This window comes from Ranitomeya imitator, chromosome 1, assembly GCF_032444005.1.
Source record: "Ranitomeya imitator isolate aRanImi1 chromosome 1, aRanImi1.pri, whole genome shotgun sequence".
NCBI classification, from domain to species: Eukaryota; Metazoa; Chordata; class Amphibia; order Anura; family Dendrobatidae; genus Ranitomeya; species Ranitomeya imitator.
The window spans coordinates 803,293,774-803,311,673 of NC_091282.1; the positions used below are offsets into that span (position 1 = coordinate 803,293,774).

The 17,900-nt window shown below is 48.5% G+C and overlaps 1 protein-coding gene across 1 annotated transcript in view; it reads right to left on the reverse strand.

Annotated features, from left to right (window-relative positions):
• Window positions 1–16,315, reverse strand: part of GCH1 (GTP cyclohydrolase 1) — a 75,092-nt gene extending 58,777 nt beyond the window's left edge. The window contains exons 1-2 of the mRNA XM_069738696.1: window positions 15,991–16,315; window positions 15,378–15,908 (exon numbers count right to left, since the gene is read on the reverse strand). Coding sequence (XP_069594797.1) covers window positions 15,378–15,711 — 334 coding nt within the window. The 5' untranslated portion in view covers window positions 15,712–15,908; window positions 15,991–16,315. The remainder of the gene's footprint in view (window positions 1–15,377; window positions 15,909–15,990) is intronic.
• Between the last annotated feature and the right edge of the window lie 1,585 nt (window positions 16,316–17,900).

A 17,900-nucleotide genomic window follows, 5' to 3' on the forward strand; every position in this document is an offset into this window, starting at 1 on the left:
CCATTACCTTAATGTGCTCTTTGTCATCATATTCTGTCATGGCGTTTGTGGATTCAGGCGCTGCCCTGAATCTGATGGATTTGGATTATGCTAAACGTTGTGGATTTTTCTTGGAGCCTTTGCGGTGTCCTATTCCGTTGAGAGGAATTGATGCTACACCTTTGGCCAAGAATAAGCCTCAGTACTGGGCCCAGCTGACCATGTGCATGGCTCCTGCACATCAGGAAGTTATTCGCTTTCTGGTACTGCATAATTTGCATGATGTGGTCGTGTTGGGGTTGCCATGGCTACAAACCCATAATCCAGTATTGGATTGGAACTCTATGTCGGTAACCAGCTGGGGTTGTCAGGGAGTACATGGTGATGTTCCATTTTTGTCTATTTCGTCATCCATTCCTTCTGACATCCCAGAGTTCTTGTCGGACTTTCAGGATGTATTTGAAGAGTCCAAGTCTGATGCCCTACCTCCGCATAGGAATTGTGATTGTGCTATCGATTTGATTCCTGGTAGTAAATTCCCTAAGGGTCGTTTATTTAATTTGTCCGTACCTGAACACACCGCTATGCGCAGTTATGTGAAGGAGTCCCTGGAGAAGGGACATATTCGCCCATCGTCGTCACCATTGGGAGCAGGGTTCTTTTTTGTAGCCAAGAAGGATGGTTCGCTAAGACCGTGTATTGATTACCGCCTTCTTAATAAGATCACTGTTAAGTTTCAGTATCCCTTGCCATTGATATCTGACTTGTTTGCTCGGATTAAGGGGGCTAGTTGGTTTACTAAGATTGATCTTCGTGGTGCGTATAATCTGGTGAGAATCAGGCAGGGAGATGAATGGAAAACGGCATTTAATACGCCCGAGGGTCATTTTGAGTATCTGGTGATGCCGTTCGGACTTGCCAATGCTCCATCTGTTTTTCAGTCTTTTATGCATGACATTTTCCGTGAGTATCTGGATAAATTCTTGATTGTTTACTTGGATGACATTTTGATCTTCTCAGATGATTGGGAGTCTCATGTGAAGCAAGTCAGAATGGTTTTCCAGGTACTGCGTGCTAATTCCTTGTTCGTGAAGGGATCAAAGTGTCTCTTCGGTGTGCAGAAAGTTTCATTTTTGGGGTTCATCTTTTCCCCTTCTACTATCGAGATGGATCCGGTTAAGGTTCAGGCCATCCAGGATTGGACTCAGCCGACATCTCTGAAAAGTCTGCAGAAATTCCTGGGCTTTGCTAATTTTTATCGTCGCTTCATCTGTAATTTTTCTAGCATTGCCAGACCATTGACCGATTTGACCAAGAAGGGTGCTGATTTGGTTAATTGGTCTTCTGCTGCCGTGGAAGCTTTTCAGGAGTTGAAGCGTCGTTTTTGCTGTGCCCCTGTGTTGTGTCAACCTGATGTTTCTCTTCCGTTCCAGGTCGAGGTTGATGCTTCTGAGATTGGTGCAGGGGCGGTTTTGTCACAGAGAGGTTCTGGTTGCTCAGTGTTCAAACCATGTGCTTTCTTTTCCAGGAAATTTTCTGCTGCTGAGCGTAATTATGATGTGGGCAACCGAGAGTTGCTGGCCATGAAGTGGGCATTCGAGGAGTGGCGTCATTGGCTTGAGGGTGCTAAGCATCGCGTGGTGGTTTTGACTGATCATAAGAACCTTACTTATCTTGAGTCTGCCAAGCGCTTGAATCCTAGACAGGCCCGTTGGTCGTTATTTTTTGCTCGTTTTGATTTTGTGATTTCATACCTTCCGGGCTCTAAAAATGTGAAGGCGGATGCTCTGTCTAGGAGTTTTGTGCCCGATTCTCCGGGGTTATCTGAGCCGGCGAGTATCCTCAAGGAAGGAGTCATTGTGTCTGCCATCTCCCCTGATTTGCGGAGAGTGTTGCAGAAATTTCAGGCTAATAAACCTGATCGTTGTCCGGCCGAGAAACTGTTCGTCCCTGATAGGTGGACTAGTAAAGTTATCTCTGAACTTCATTGTTCGGTGCTGGCCGGTCATCCAGGAATCTTTGGTACCAGGGAGTTGGTTGCTAGATCCTTCTGGTGGCCATCTCTGTCACGGGATGTGCGTGCTTTTGTGCAGTCCTGTGGAATTTGTGCTAGGGCTAAGCCCTGCTGTTCACGTGCCAGTGGGTTGCTTTTGCCCTTGCCGGTCCCGAAGAGGCCTTGGACACATATTTCGATGGATTTCATTTCTGACCTTCCCGTTTCTCAAAAAATGTCGGTCATTTGGGTGGTCTGTGATCGCTTTTCTAAAATGGTCCATCTGGTGCCCTTGGTTAAATTGCCTTCCTCCTCTGATTTGGTGCCTTTGTTCTTTCAGCATGTGGTTCGTTTACATGGCATTCCTGAGAATATTGTTTCTGACAGAGGTTCCCAGTTTGTCTCTAGGTTCTGGCGAGCCTTTTGTGGTAGGATGGGCATTGACCTATCTTTTTCCTCGGCCTTCCATCCTCAGACTAATGGCCAGACTGAACGAACCAATCAGACCTTGGAAACATATCTGAGATGTTTTGTTTCCGCTGACCAGGATGATTGGGTGTCATTTTTGCCGTTGGCTGAGTTCGCCCTTAATAATCGGGCCAGCTCGGCTACCTTGGTCTCTCCATTTTTCTGCAATTCTGGGTTCCATCCTCGTTTCTCTTCAGGACAGGTTGAGTCTTCGGACTGTCCTGGTGTGGATTCTGTGGTGGACAGGTTGCAGCAGATCTGGACTCAGGTAGTGGACAATTTGACCTTGTCCCAGGAGAAGGCTCAGCTTTTCGCTAATCGCAGACGCCGTGTGGGACCCCGACTTCGTGTTGGGGATCTGGTTTGGTTATCTTCTCGTCATATTCCTATGAAGGTTTCCTCTCCTAAATTTAAACCTCGTTTTATTGGTCCGTATAGGATTTCTGAGATTCTCAATCCGGTGTCTTTTCGTCTGACCCTCCCAGACTCCTTTTCCATACATAATGTATTCCATAGGTCGTTGTTGAGGAGATACGTGGCACCTATGGTTCCATCTGTGGAGCCTCCTGCCCCTGTTTTGGTGGAGGGGGAATTGGAGTATATTGTGGAGAAGATTTTGGATTCTCGTGTCTCTAGACGGAAACTCCAGTATCTGGTCAAATGGAAGGGTTATGCTCAGGAAGATAATTCCTGGGTTTTTGCCTCTGATGTCCATGCCCCAGATCTTGTTCGTGCCTTTCATGTGGCTCATCCTGGTCGGCCTGGGGGTTCTGGTGAGGGTTCGGTGACCCCTCCTCAAGGGGGGGGTACTGTTGTGAATTCTGTGGCTGAGTTCACTTCTGTGGTCACAAGTGGTATTGCAGTCTCTGGGCTTCCTCCCTCAGGTGTTTTGGTGAGCTCGTTGGCTGCCTTGCTATTTAGCTCCACCTGAGTCTGTCTTCCTTGCTCCTTGTCAATGTTCCAGTGTTGGATCTGAGCTACTGCATCTTTCCTTGGGCCTGCTGCTCTGCTAGATAAGTGCTTCTAGTTTGTTTTCTGTTTTTTCTGTCCAGCTTGCTATTAACTTTTGCTGGAAGCTCTGAGAAGCAAAGGGGTGCACCGCCGTGCTGTTAGTTCGGCACGGTGGGTCTTTTTGCCCCTTTGCGTGGTTTTCGTTTTAGGGTTTTTTGTAGACTGCATAGTTCTCTTTGCTATCCTCGCTCTGTCTAGAATATCGGGCCTCACTTTGCTGAATCTATTTCATTCCTACGTTTGTCTTTTCATCTTGCTAACAGTCATTATATGTGGGGGGCTGCCTATTCCTTTGGGGTATTTCTCTGAGGTAAGTCAGGCTTGTATTTCTATCTGCAGGCTAGTCAGCTCCTCAGGCAGTGTCGAGTTGCATAGGTAGTTATAGGCGCAATCCACTGCTGCTTATAGTTGTGTGAGGATAGATCAGGTACTGCAGTCTACAGAGATTCCACGTCTCAGAGCTCGTCCTATTGTTTTTGGTTATTGCCAGATCTCTGTATGTGCGCTGATTACTGCACGCTGTGTTGCCTGATTGCCAGCCATAACACCAAAGATCTCAAATTTGGACTCATCAGACCAAAGCACAGATTTCCACTGGTCTAATGTCCATTCCTTGTGTTATTTAGCCCAAACAAGTCTCCTCTGCTTATTGCCTGTCCTTTGTAGTGGTTTCCTAGCAGCTATTTTACCATGAAGGCTTGCTGCACAAAGTCTCCTCTTAAAAGTTTTTGAAGAGATGTGTCTGCTGCTAGAACTCTGTGTTTCATTGACCTGGTCTCTAATCTGAGCTGCTGTTAACCTGTGATTTCTGAGGCTGGTCACCCGGATAAACTTATCCTCAGAAGCAGAGGTGACTCTTGGTCTTCCTTTTCTGGGGCGGTCCTCGTGTGAGCCAGTTTCTTTGTAGTGCTTGATGGTTTTTGCCACTGCACTTGGGGACACTTTCAAAGTTTTCCCAATTTTTCGGACTGACTGACCTTCATTTCTTAGAATAATGATGGCCACTCGTTTTTCTTTACTTAGCTGCTTTTTTCTTGCCTTAATACAAATTCTAACAGTCTATTCAGTAGGACTATCAGATGTGTATCCACCAGACTTCAGCACAACACAACTGATGGTCCCAACACCATTTATAAGGCAAGAAATCCCACTTATTAAACGTATTAAACGTCAGGTTTAATAAGTGGGATTTCTTGCCTTATAAGTGAAAACAATTCCCGGTGACTACCTCTTGAAGCTCATGAAGAGAATGCTAAGAGTGTGCAAAGCAGTCATCAAAGCAAAAGGTGGCTACTTTGAAGAATCTAGAATATAAGACATATTTTCAGTTGTTGCACACTTTTTTGTTACGTATATAATTCCACATGTGTTAATTCATAGTTCTGATGCCTTCTATGTGAATGTACAATTTTCATAGTCATGAAAATACAGAAAAATCTTTAAATCAGAAGGTGTGTCCAAACTTTTGGTCTGTACTGTACCTGTGTGTATAAGGCTACTTTCACACTTCCGTCGGTACGGGGCCGTCGCAAACCGTCGGTCCGACGTACCGACGGACGTTGTGCAAAATAGTGCACAATATGGGCAGCGGATGCAGTTTTCAGACACATCCGCTGCCCATTATGAGTTCCGGGGAAGAGGGGTGGAGTTTCGGACGCGTCGCACAAAAAACGTTACATTGAACTTTTTTTGTGAGGACGGTCCGCCAATTACCGACGCATCCAGTGCACGACGTATGGAACGTGTGTCCATACGTTGCGATGCATCGGTAATACAAGTCTATGTGCAAAAAACGCATCCTGCGGGCAACTTTGCAGGATGCGTTTTTTGCACAGAACAACACATTGCCACGTCTTTATAAAGACGGAAGTGTGAAAGTAGCCTAAAACACAGCGCTGATAACTACAATGTGACGAGTCGTACACCTGTTTGTCCAAGACACAGCACTGATAACTACACTATTACGAGCCGTACACCTGTGTTACCAAGACACAGGGCTGATAGCTACACTGTGACGAGCCATGCACCTGTGTGTCCAAGACACAGGGCTGATAACTACACTGTGACGAGCCATGCACCTGTGTGTCCAAGACACAGGGCTGATAACTACACTGTGACGAGCCATGCACCTGTGTGTCCATGACACTGCGCTGGTAACTACTCTGTGACGAACTATACACAAGGGTATAAGACACAGTGCTGATAGCTACACTGTGATGAGCCGTACACCTGTGTGTCCATGACACAGCGCTGATAACTACACTGACGAGCCGTACACCTGTGTGTCCATGGCACAGCACTGATAACTACACTGTGACGAGCCGTACACCTGTGTGTCCATGACACTACGCTGATAACTACACTGTGACGAGCAGTACACCTGTGTGTCCATGACACTACGCTGATAACTACACTGTGACGAGCCGTACACCTGTGTGTCCATGACACTACGCTGATAACTACACTGTGACGAGCAGTACACCTGTGTGTCCATGACACTACGCTGATAACTACACTGTGACGAGCCGTACACATGTGTGTCCATGACACTGCGCTGATAACTACACTGTGACGAGCCGTACATGTGTGTCCATGACACTGCGCTGATAGCTACACTGTGACGAGCCGTACATGTGTGTCCATGACACTACGCTGATAACTACACTGTGACGAGCCGTACACATGTGTGTCCATGACACTGCGCTGATAGCTACACTGTGACGAGCCGTACATGTGTGTCCATGACACTGAGCTGATAGCTACACTGTGACGAGCCGTACACGTGTGTCCATGACACTGCGCTGATAACTACACTGTGACGAGCCGTACATGTGTGTCCATGACACTGCGCTGATAGCTACACTGTGACGAGCCGTACATGTGTGTCCATGACACTGAGCTGATAACTACACTGTGACGAGCCGTACACCTGTGTGTCCATGACACTGCGCTGATAGCTACACTGTGACGAGCCGTACATGTGTGTCCATGACACTGCGCTGATAACTACACTGTGACGAGCCGTACACCTGTGTGTCCATGACACTGCTCTGAAACTTACACTGTGATGAGCCGTACACCTGTGTACACATTCATGTCCAGGACATTCAGTCTATGTCCACACAGGATTGATACTCTCCAGATTTCCCACAACCACAGAATCCACACCAGATCACACGTGTTACTGTGGATTTAGCTCCAGATTTGCAGCAAAGAGGGAAATATGCAGTGAAAATCCGCAGAGTAATTACCGCTCTGTTGTCCTTCCACTTTCTGCAGTGCAGTCGCTCGGTCCTGGTTCCCATTACAATGACAGCAAGCCGAGATTGTGAAATCAGTAAGGAACTAATGCAGAAAGTAAATAGCAAATTGGTAAAATTTACATTATGCAACGAATGAGGAGAATTTGCTGAAACAGGAACACTCTTCTGTACAGGGAATGTGCAGACCCCAGACTGCGGCCACACGGAATCCAGGGGCATCTGTTACCATGGAGCCACATAGGTCTGTATGGGGGCTGTGTACATAAAACAGTAGGAGATATTTCACCAAGACATTTTTGGCAAATTTGTTTCATTTTTTTTTGTTCTGATTTGTAAAATGTAAGTGACGGTGCACACGGCCTTAGTGTTAGGCAGAAATGGCGTCTCGGATTCCTTAGGCTGCCGTCACACTAGCAGTATTTGGTCAGTATTTTACATCAGTATTTGTAGCCAAAACCAGGAGTGGAACAAATGGAGGAAAAGTATAATAGAAACATATGCACCACTTCTGTATTTATCACCCACTCCACCAAAATACTGCTAGTGTGACGGCAGCCTAACACTGCGTCGTTCTCCTCTCATGACCGCGTATCGCCAAAACAGGGTCTTTCCCGTACTCAATCTTCCTGACCCCCACCCCATCCCCAGGGGGCCATTCTCCCCTTCTCCTGTAAATTTAAATTAAACACCAACACGTAAATTTCTTTGGATAATTTTGGCCACAGCGGCCATTTTATTAAACAAACAATAACATAAATAACAACATATATACCATATGTAAAAAACCTGGAGGGGAGGGTTCTTGGGGGTAAGAAATCTGGCTCAAAAATAGGCATAAAGCCACCACCAACTTTAAAACCAAACACTTCTTTACCCTCAGCCGTGACCACCAGCTCAAGGGCACCATGTAACCCATTTCGGGCAAACCAAAACCCCAAAGCTCCCGAGGTAAATTCCCCGTCCAGAGCCCGTAAACAAAAGCCAGATCAACCCCGTAAAAACGTCATCACCACCTCCAAGAACCCCACCCCCCGCCAAAACTGCCACTGTGACAATGATAACGAAAACTCCCCTCTGGCAATAACTGATTAAAAAACCGAGATGAGAAAAAACCCAACTCCCCGGCTACCCCTCCATCAAACTGTTCACTTAAACTAATCCACAATAAAGGGAGGGAGGGTGGGCTTCTCTCCTGATGATTCACCTCACAAGTGATCCTTCCCGCACTTCTCCAGCCCCTGCCTCCTTTCCCCACTAGGTCCACCCCTTATTCAAAAATTTCCACCAATCACCTATAAGATCCCTTTTTTTATTCAAAACTCTAAAACTCCCTTCTTGGCAACGCAGTCATGTGGGGGCTTTCATCCAGCTGCGCCCATTACAGCCCCCCTTCTTGACCGCGTATCGCCAAAACAGGGTCTTTCCCGTACTCAATCTTCCTGACCCCCACCCCATCCCCAGGGGGCCATTCTCCCCTTCTCCTGTAAATTTAAATTAAACACCAACACGTAAATTTCTTTGGATAATTTTGGCCACAGCGGCCATTTTATTAAACAAACAATAACATAAATAACAACATATATACCATATGTAAAAAACCTGGAGGGGAGGGTTCTTGGGGGTAAGAAATCTGGCTCAAAAATAGGCATAAAGCCACCACCAACTTTAAAACCAAACACTTCTTTACCCTCAGCCGTGACCACCAGCTCAAGGGCACCATGTAACCCATTTCGGGCAAACCAAAACCCCAAAGCTCCCGAGGTAAATTCCCCGTCCAGAGCCCGTAAACAAAAGCCAGATCAACCCCGTAAAAACGTCATCACCACCTCCAAGAACCCCACCCCCCGCCACACACGAACAGCCCTGACCACCTCAGGCTCGTGAGTGCCCCACCGCCACCAAAGCTCTCTCGACTCCTTCCTGTAGCCCGAGTGCCCATAAATCCATACCAACATCATTAAGATGCACTCCATCATCCCTCCAATAATTGCCAATCCCATCCTCCAGCTCCAAATGTCTAACGGCAATACCCCCGTTCCGAGACACAAATCCTGCCACCGCCCTATTCAGCTTCACCCGGGCTCTATTGATCCCTCTATGGGACCGTACATCACGCCACTTCCGCCTTGGTACAATGTCCGACCACACCGTCACAACACCCGGGAAAGATACCCACAACCGTAAAAAATCAAAACGAATGTCTCTGATCAACTCCCTCACTGGCCTAACTCCCAAATCATTTCCTCCAAGGTGAACCACCAAAATGTCCGGGGGTCGATCCAATCTAGCGGCGTTGGCAACTGCCGGCAACAAACTCCGCCATAACATACCCCGGAATCCCAACCATCTAATAACCACCGAATCCCTTACAAAGCCTAATTGCCTACCATTTCGCCTGACATCCGCACGAAGCGCACCCCAATGAACAAATGAATGTCCGATAATCCATGCCAGGAGGGAGGTTCGACCTGAAAAAACACAACAATGATTAACACCATAACAAGGCTCTCTCCCCCACAGACCTAATTCCTAATATAAGACAGATATCGATCCGAACTCCATCTGCCTATTCTTTTGATAACATCAACGCCTAGGCCCAGACCATCCGCCTCGGACGCAGCACCAATTTGAAATGAATGCGACCCGAAATTCTTCGGGTCAACACCCAACGATCCCAAACCCCTCTTCAACAGCGCCGTAAATTGGTAGCGCGACAAAAATTCCCCGTTCTGATGTCGTAACAAAGGGCCTGCCCTCAGTGCCGACAGACGCCAATAAGATTCCAAACAGTGCTGCGGGCACATCCCGCTACCGTCAACTCTCCCCAGCACCACTCGCCTACCCCTACCAAGCTGATCAGTCTTAGAACGCCTGATCCAAAATACAATACCTCCTGCCCAAAAGTCAACATCTTCCGCTAACAGACCACCCACCTTATTTTTATTTGGGGACACCAGCTCCCCCAGGCGCAAAGCGCCAAAGAACGCTAAAGAGAAGGCTAACCTAAACAATACAACCTCAAACTGCGAACTACAAATACCGCCCAAAGCCTCCCCAAGCCGTTCCAGCATACCAAAAGAAATCGGCCTACGCTTATCAAAAGACACATTGCCCTTCCGAAAACCCTTCAAAGCCTGCCTTATCAAAAAATCTTTTGTCAGATCAGCTGAACCTTGCAACCGAAAACCAAAGGCCAGACCCGCAACAACTTTGTTTAACCTCGAAACGGACCATCCCCATTCGGCCGCCTTACCCATCAAAGCCAGCAGAGCCATAATCTTATCGCCGTCGGATTCCACTGGGCCGCATTGGACCAACCAACCTTCCCACATCTCCCACGCCGCTGCATAATCCGACCATGTCCTGCTCGACAGTGAGGCCTGTATCAAGCGACCTCCCCTTCCGCAACAATCTGCCACAGATGCGAAGGACATCCCGCTCCTGTAGGTTCCGAATCTGGCGCCAGTTCCCGGAATCGGTCCCACTGAAAACGAGATAAAGCATCAGCTATATTGTTTTGGACACCTGGTACATGCACCGCCGAAATCCACGAATTCAATTCCAAACACCTCAACACCAATTCCCTAACCAACCTAATCACGGGGGGAGAAGAGGAAGATAAACTGTTGATAACTGACACGACACTCAAGTTATCACAATGGAATCGTACCCGACGATCCTTAAAATTCTCGCCCCAAATAAACGCTGCCACTACAATTGGGAACAACTCCAACAATGCCAAATTTTTGGTTAGCCCGTTTTGCCGCCATTCTTCCGGCCACACTCCGACACTCCATTTGCCTGCACAGTAGGCGCCATAACCGGCTCCCCCTGCTGCGTCCGTATAAATTTCACAATCAAAGGCGTTCAAATCCTCCTGCTGAATCAATGATCTGCCATTATAATTTTCCAAGAAACGCTGCCAAACCAACAGATCGTCCTTGTGCTCCCGGCTCAAACGTATGAAATGATGAGCTGCACGGACTCCCGCCGTAGCTCTGGACAACCTTCGGCAAAAAATCCGGCCCATAGGCATGATCCGGCACGCAAAATTTAAGCGCCCTAGCAACGACTGTAACTCCTTCAACGTCACTTTCCTCAATTTTCCGATTCTGGACACCTCCTGCTTCAGCAACAACAATTTGTCGTCGGGCAACCTGCATTCCATCTTTCTAGAATCGATAAGAATCCCGAGAAAACTTAAGACCGTACAGGGACCCTCTGTTTTCTCCTGCGCCAAAGGGACCCCGAAATGCCCGGACACCCATTCCATGGTGGCCAATAAATTACCGCAAACCGCAGAGTCCGGGGGGCCCACAAACATGAAGTCATCCAAATAATGAATGACCGAAGCAACATCAGAAACGTCTCTAACAACCCATTCCAAAAAAGTACTGAAAGTTTCAAACAACGAGCAAGAAATGGAACAGCCCATCGGCAAACACCTGTCTAAATAAAATTCTCCATTCCAAAAACAACCTAGTAACGGAATGCTCTCCGGATGTACCGGCAGAAGCCGAAAGGCAGACTCGATGTCTGTCTTCGCCATCAAGGCCCCCGCTCCGTACATACGAACCCATTGCACTGCCGCATCGAACGACGTGTATACAACCGAGCATAATTCCTCCGCAATGCCATCGTTAACAGAACAACCTTTTGGGTACGATAGGTGCTGGATTAAACGAAACTTATTTGGCTCCTTCTTGGGCACCACCCCCAATGGAGAAACGATCACCCCTTCCATAGGCAGCGAACTAAACGGGCCCGCCATTCTTCCTAACTCCACCTCTTTTGCTAACTTACTCGAAACAACATCCGCATGTAAACTTGCTGACCTCAGATTTTTTGTAGAAAAGGGGACCGTATGATTCGGGTGAGGAATCCTAAAACCTTCAGCAAAACCGTCCCTAATCACCACCGCCTTCAACCGGTCCGGATATCTACTTAGATAAGGGGCCATCTTTTGAAGCCTCACCGGCGTCACCCCCATGACCGCTACCCCCTGCTGGCTTGCCCCTTGCTTTTCTGAAACATTTTGAAGCCCCGTGTGAAGCTCCGCTACAATGGGAACACACGTGCTTAAACCTGCAGGTATTGCCATACTTGCACTGGCCGTCATTGAACTGCCAGCACGTTCCCGTTTTTTCCTTCGCCCCTTGATACCCCTGTCCTCCTCCTCCCCCTTGTCCTGATTGCTGACTACTACTCCCCGCGCCCCCTTGAAAGGACTGCCCGTACCTCACAGGGGCCATCACCTTCAGCCACAATCCAATGTCCTTATGCTCCCATTTTATCTCAGGCCTAACCGCCTTCCGCTGCCTGAATTGTTCATCGTAACGCTGCCAAGCCTGGCCCCCATACGTACGATGTGCCTCACCAATAGAATCAAAGTAACAGAAAAGACCCGAGCAATTTTCCGGGAATTTTTCTCCTATCACACTGGCCAAGATAGCAAAAGCCTGTTGCCAATTAACAAACGTTTGCGGAATCAGGCGCCAACGCCTTTTTTCCTCCTCTTCCTTTTTGCTATCATCTTTTTTCCCTTTGTCCAGATTAAATTTTTCCAAAGGGAGGAGGGAGAAAATCTCGACAAATTCATCCTTCCAGATCTTCTCCTTCACCTCCTTCTTTAAATGGGCACCGAGGGGACCCTCAAAGCACACAAAGACCTCCCCTTTTGCCCGATCATCCAACTTTATCTCATCCTTCTTACCCGTCTCCGTTTGAACCGACACTGACACCCCAGCTGCCTGGGCCGACGCGGCCGCCCCAGACCTCACTAATTCACCGGAGCCCCCTCCCCCGGCTGTACTAACAGGATCCACCAACCAAGCCCCAGCAGGTGACCCTCCCATATTACTTGCTGGCCCCGCGTCCAATCGCCTCAAAATATGCGACATACCTGCCAAAAGCTCTCTAACGCCAGGAAGCCCAGAACCAGCGTCCCCTACCCCCTCCACTAACCCCACCGTACCCGGCACCGAAATAGGAATAGACATGTACTCACGAGGCTGCGCAGGTGCTGTGTCCCCACCAGCCGTGTCTCCGGAATCCCGCTGTTCGCCATCTTCTGGATGTTCGCTCTCAGATCCGGGGTCGTCGCTGCCGCTGAATTGCCCCAGGCCCGCGCCCCTGGCCTCCACGTCACCAGGGGGGACCGAGACTGGCGATACACTCCTGTCGCTGGACCTCCTGGCGGATCTTGACCTGACGGCTGTTTGCAATCCACCTCGGCCTCCTGGCCTACTTGCCCGACCGGCACCTGCCCCACGACCAACGCGTCCCGGGCCCAGCTGAACCACCGATGCCAGCCTGCCCGTCGCCCTACTCTGTCGTCTCGTGCCGCTGCCAGGCCCACCTAGGGGAGGTGAGCCCGCCGCTGTCACCGCTGCTCCATGGCTCCCCCTCACTGCTGCCGTCGCTGGACTCCTGGCTCCTCCTGTTGTCGCCGCCGCTGACTGTGCTGTAAGTCTGCTGTTCCTGGCGCCGCTGGGGGGCGCCGCACTTCCCCTCGATCCCGGACTAGGCCGCACTACCTGTGCGGCCCTCACCGCTGACGTCGCTGTGCTCCCTTCTCCTCCTGACTCTGCCGCCGCTGCCCGCGCTGTGCTCCGGCTGCTTCTGGCACCGCTAGAGGGCGCCGCACCGCCGCTCGCTCCCGGACTAGGCCGCACTTCCGTTGCGGCCCTGGCTTCCGCTGCGGCCCTGGCATCGGGCCGTGCCTGGCTGGTCGCCGCTCCACGTCGCCGCCTCGCGCCGGCAGAGCCGCCGGGTGGATTCCTGCCGGAGGGGGGGACGGGCAGGATGGTCGCGCCGCGTCCCGCAGCCCCCGCAGGGTCCCCGGAGGGGCTCCGCGGCCTGCGCCTGCCGCGCGGTGACATGTCGGGGGACAATCTTTCTGGGGGCCGGGTTCTCCTGGTCCTGCTGCCCCGGCTCCCGCAGTCGCCCAGCAGCCTGGTGAGCTGCTCTTCCAGCCATCCATCGCTCCTGGACCTGGATTCCCTGCGCAGCTGCTCCACGAGGCTGTCTATGGAGGCCATGGTGAGTAGCTGCACACTTCTTCTCTCCTGATGATTCACCTCACAAGTGATCCTTCCCGCACTTCTCCAGCCCCTGCCTCCTTTCCCCACTAGGTCCACCCCTTATTCAAAAATTTCCACCAATCACCTATAAGATCCCTTTTTTTATTCAAAACTCTAAAACTCCCTTCTTGGCAACGCAGTCATGTGGGGGCTTTCATCCAGCTGCGCCCATTACAGCCCCCCTTCTTTCACAGTGTCTGCACTCTCACACCAGTCATCTGCTCTATGCAGTGGAGCCCACCCAGCAGTTGGATCTCTAGCAGCAGGGGGTCCTGACATCCACCCTGTGCATCTCCCACTCTGAATAGGGTTAGTAATGGTTTGATGGTTCATTCGCGCTCTGCACACTCATCCATTGTCGATGGTTCAGACCATGGGCGTAACTACAACAGGTGCAGGGGTTGCAATCGCGCCCGGGCCCTGGAGTCTAGGGGGCCCTAAAAGTCCCTTTGGCCTATAGAAAAAGACTATTGCTATTAAAGATTTAAAATAGTTGGGGGCCCCATTGGAGCTTTCGCATCGGGGCCCATGAGTTTCAAGTTACGCCACTGGTTCAGACGTACTTGTCAGTCCCATAGACATCGAATGGTGTCCCATGACAGTTGCACGACCATCGCTCCATTAACATGCTTTAATAGTAGAGGGGTGAGGACCCCATTTCTGGTGCTCAGTGGGGACCCAACAGTGAGATCCCCTCTGTTCATATATTTATTGCTGCAATTCTTTCTAACTCTTCTATTGTCGCTATAACTTCATATTTAGAACTTTAAAAGCGTAAAAGACGGATGATCAATGAAGACGAATGAGCAGAAAATGTTTCCCAAGATTTTAGTCAATTTTCGGCAGATCTGAAATGACATTATTTTTTTGGGGGGGGTGTACTACACCCCTGCAATGTGATTGGTTGGTAAACAGAGGCCTGACACTCTCACATCCCTTTTTGGTACCAATAAGTTATGACCACCTGAAGTTACATCATCTATGTATCGCGGATGGGGATTTTTGCTGCATTTCTCCAGCTTTGCCATTTTTGGGGGCATCCAAGACCCTATTAAGACCAGAAAATATTAGAGGCAGTAAACAAATAAAATGCAAATAATTGGCATCTACCTTTCCCTCTGTGATCGGTGGGTGGTCTTCCAGACACATCAGATATTGGTTGCTCAGTTTTTTATTGCTACTGTACTATTATAAGCTGCCGAAATTAACACTTCATGGTTTGGAAAATTGTTACAATTCTATTTCACCCTCCTTTTTGGGAAAACTGGTGAACAACCAATATGGTCATTACTATCAATCTCATCCAGTGTTTCCAGGATCATGAGCGGGCCCTTGATATATATTAACATCGGGAAACCTTAGAAGACCACCCCTAAAGGTGTAAAAGGAGACCACATCGGTTGTCACCCCGCATTTTCCAGATGCACAGAACCATAGAGGTAAAATTCCTGCCTGCTGGGTGCCCATTTATCTCAATTTACTGAAAACTGATTGTAAAGTTGTAACTTTGTCAGACACACTCTGCAAGGCATGCTGAAATCTGTAGTTCCCCCCTAGTCTTCTCCATAATGAAACACTTACCAGATATTGTCTCTTGGTAGCCCTTGGTGAAGAACTGCATGGCGGTCGCTGCCCTCCATGGGGTTTTGAGTAGTCCTTGCCTTCCAGGGTCTTCTCCAAGTGACCTCAGGATAGTACTGTAAGCGGCTGCCAGGGAAGGAAGGTTTATTTCATTGTCCTCCTCGCTGCGGGTTCTTTCTTCTCTCCAGCTCTCCAGGGGTGGGGTGCTCACCTCCGACCTGTCCCGATCTACCCGACTCATTGCCATGGAAGACTCTTTCTTATCTTCTTGTAGAAATCCATTGCAGTTGATGGGTTTCTTCTCCGGTAAAGACCTTGACTTGACTGGATCCATGTCCAGGGTGAACCAAGATGGAAGAAGAATCTCTGTTCTTCTAGGAAGACTTCCTGCAAGTGTCAACTTTAGCAAAGTTCAGAAAGTTCATAGCCAGATGGGAACCAGCAAGGAATGGGATGAGGTAGTCGCTTGCTCAGTGCCAAAGCAGGTCTGTCATCAAATTCCTCAACGATCAGGCGGCTGGCAAGAAAACCCTACAATATAAGATGTGGGACGCGTCACGTGCAATCTACTGGTCAGAAAACCTTACCCTGATCTGACATCTCAGGAACGGACCTGGAGTTGAGCTTTGGATGTTGATTGCTGTCAGGCAGAAGTGGGAACGGGCAGCGAATCAATGGGAGCGTGAAGACCTCAGAAGTCGGAATATGCTCACTTAGGCAAGGGCTTTGGGGCTTCTAGTCCAACGTCAGCCTTCCAGGTCTCCGACTCTAGTAGCCAATAAACTTCCAAGTCTTGAGATGCAGAATAGACGGGCGGCTTCGTGTCACTCTTCGGTAGACTGTGGTGCACACGTGGTTGGCACAGCAGGCTCGGAGGTCCCTGGCACACGCACTCTGGGCACTATTGCACAAGTCACTGAGCTTTGCTCTCCTCTCACATCTCGGCAGGTTGCTGCTCCTTTATGTGGCTTAATGGACAGCCCATTCTTTCACATAACCCTTATTGGCTGCTGCTCGCTGTGCGTCACTGACATCTTGTAAGAGGATCAGGGAGGAGAATGAGGAGGGAGCTGCAGGATGGGGGAGATAGTGCCCAGAGCACAGGAAACAATGATGGACGGAGAAGATGTGGGGTGGTGATGCTACCCAGATCTGTCCCTTTAAATAGGGCAAACAGCAAGTTCTGAAAGTTCAGGGATTTTCCATGGTGCCGTGTCCCATCCTAGGAAATCTCGAGGTAGCAAGACTGCAATTTCCCCTTAATGCGGCTCATCGGAGGTGCGAGATTGGCGGATTATCAGGATTTAACTGCAGTTTGATACAGTGAACTTCACACTACTACTAATTAAAGGGGTGGTCCATCTTTTGGGAACATGTTTTATTTCTTCTTAATGTCAGATATTTGGGATTAAAAATCATTTTTGCAATTGTGCTTTATTAAAAACTTTGCGCCATTTTAGCTTTTACAGGCTCTTTGTTTCCTGCCACATTCTACTTTCATGTTGTCAATTAGTCTGAGAAGAGCTTAGAATAAGGCTCCTTTCACACATCAGTTTTTTGCTGTCAGGCACAATCCGGCGAATTTGGTAAAAAACGGATCCTGCAAAAATTGCCACCGAATCCATTTTTTTCCTCATAGACTTGTATTAGCGACGGATTACAACGGATGGCCTCATGTTTAATTTTTTTTTGCCGGATCCGTCAAAAATAGTTTTTTCCGGCAGCCGGAGAAAACGGACATAGTAACTTTTTTGTGTCCGTCTAAAAAACGGACAGAGTGACGGATCCGTCGCCGTCTGTCGTTTGCTAGAATGGAACCCTATGGTGCCGGATCCATCAAATGTTTTTTTTTTTTTTTAACTGAGCATGCTCCGATTCTTTTTTAGGATCCAATTAGCTGGATCAGCTAGTTGGATCAGTCAAAAAAATGGATCCGTCGCATCAGTTTTTCACAATCTGCGACGGATCCGTTTTTTTTTTACATTCAACAGATTGTGACTGATGGCAAAAAACTGATGTGTGAAAGCAGCCTAAGCTAGATAAGAATGACAAAACTCTCCCTCCAGAATGAGTTCACTGAAGGATTCTCAGATAACTCATTCTGCAGCCAGCAATAAACACTGATTTACATGAGTACATCTATTTAAGTGAAAAAAGTCCCTAAAGGTTGATTTCCTCTTTCAGCAAATACTTGTTATTCTCTGCGTAACATTTCGTTATACTTTTTTTTATTAATCTCAAGATCTCTGATTGCTGTCATAGAATGTGAACATTCAAGGATTATTTCCAGAAGATAATATGATGGACATTACGGTAAGGAATTCTGCTCTCAGGACTAAACAATGAAGATTCCTCTTGTGTGACAGCAAGCACAGATCTTGATCATGCATCTTTTAGTGGCAATTTTTTTTTTCTGATTTACAAGTTGCATTTGTTTTTTTATAAGACTCCAAATCCTCTGCTTCGATTCATACATCAAAACAGTTAACGGGGTTGTCCAGCAACATAAAAGGTGGTTTTGGA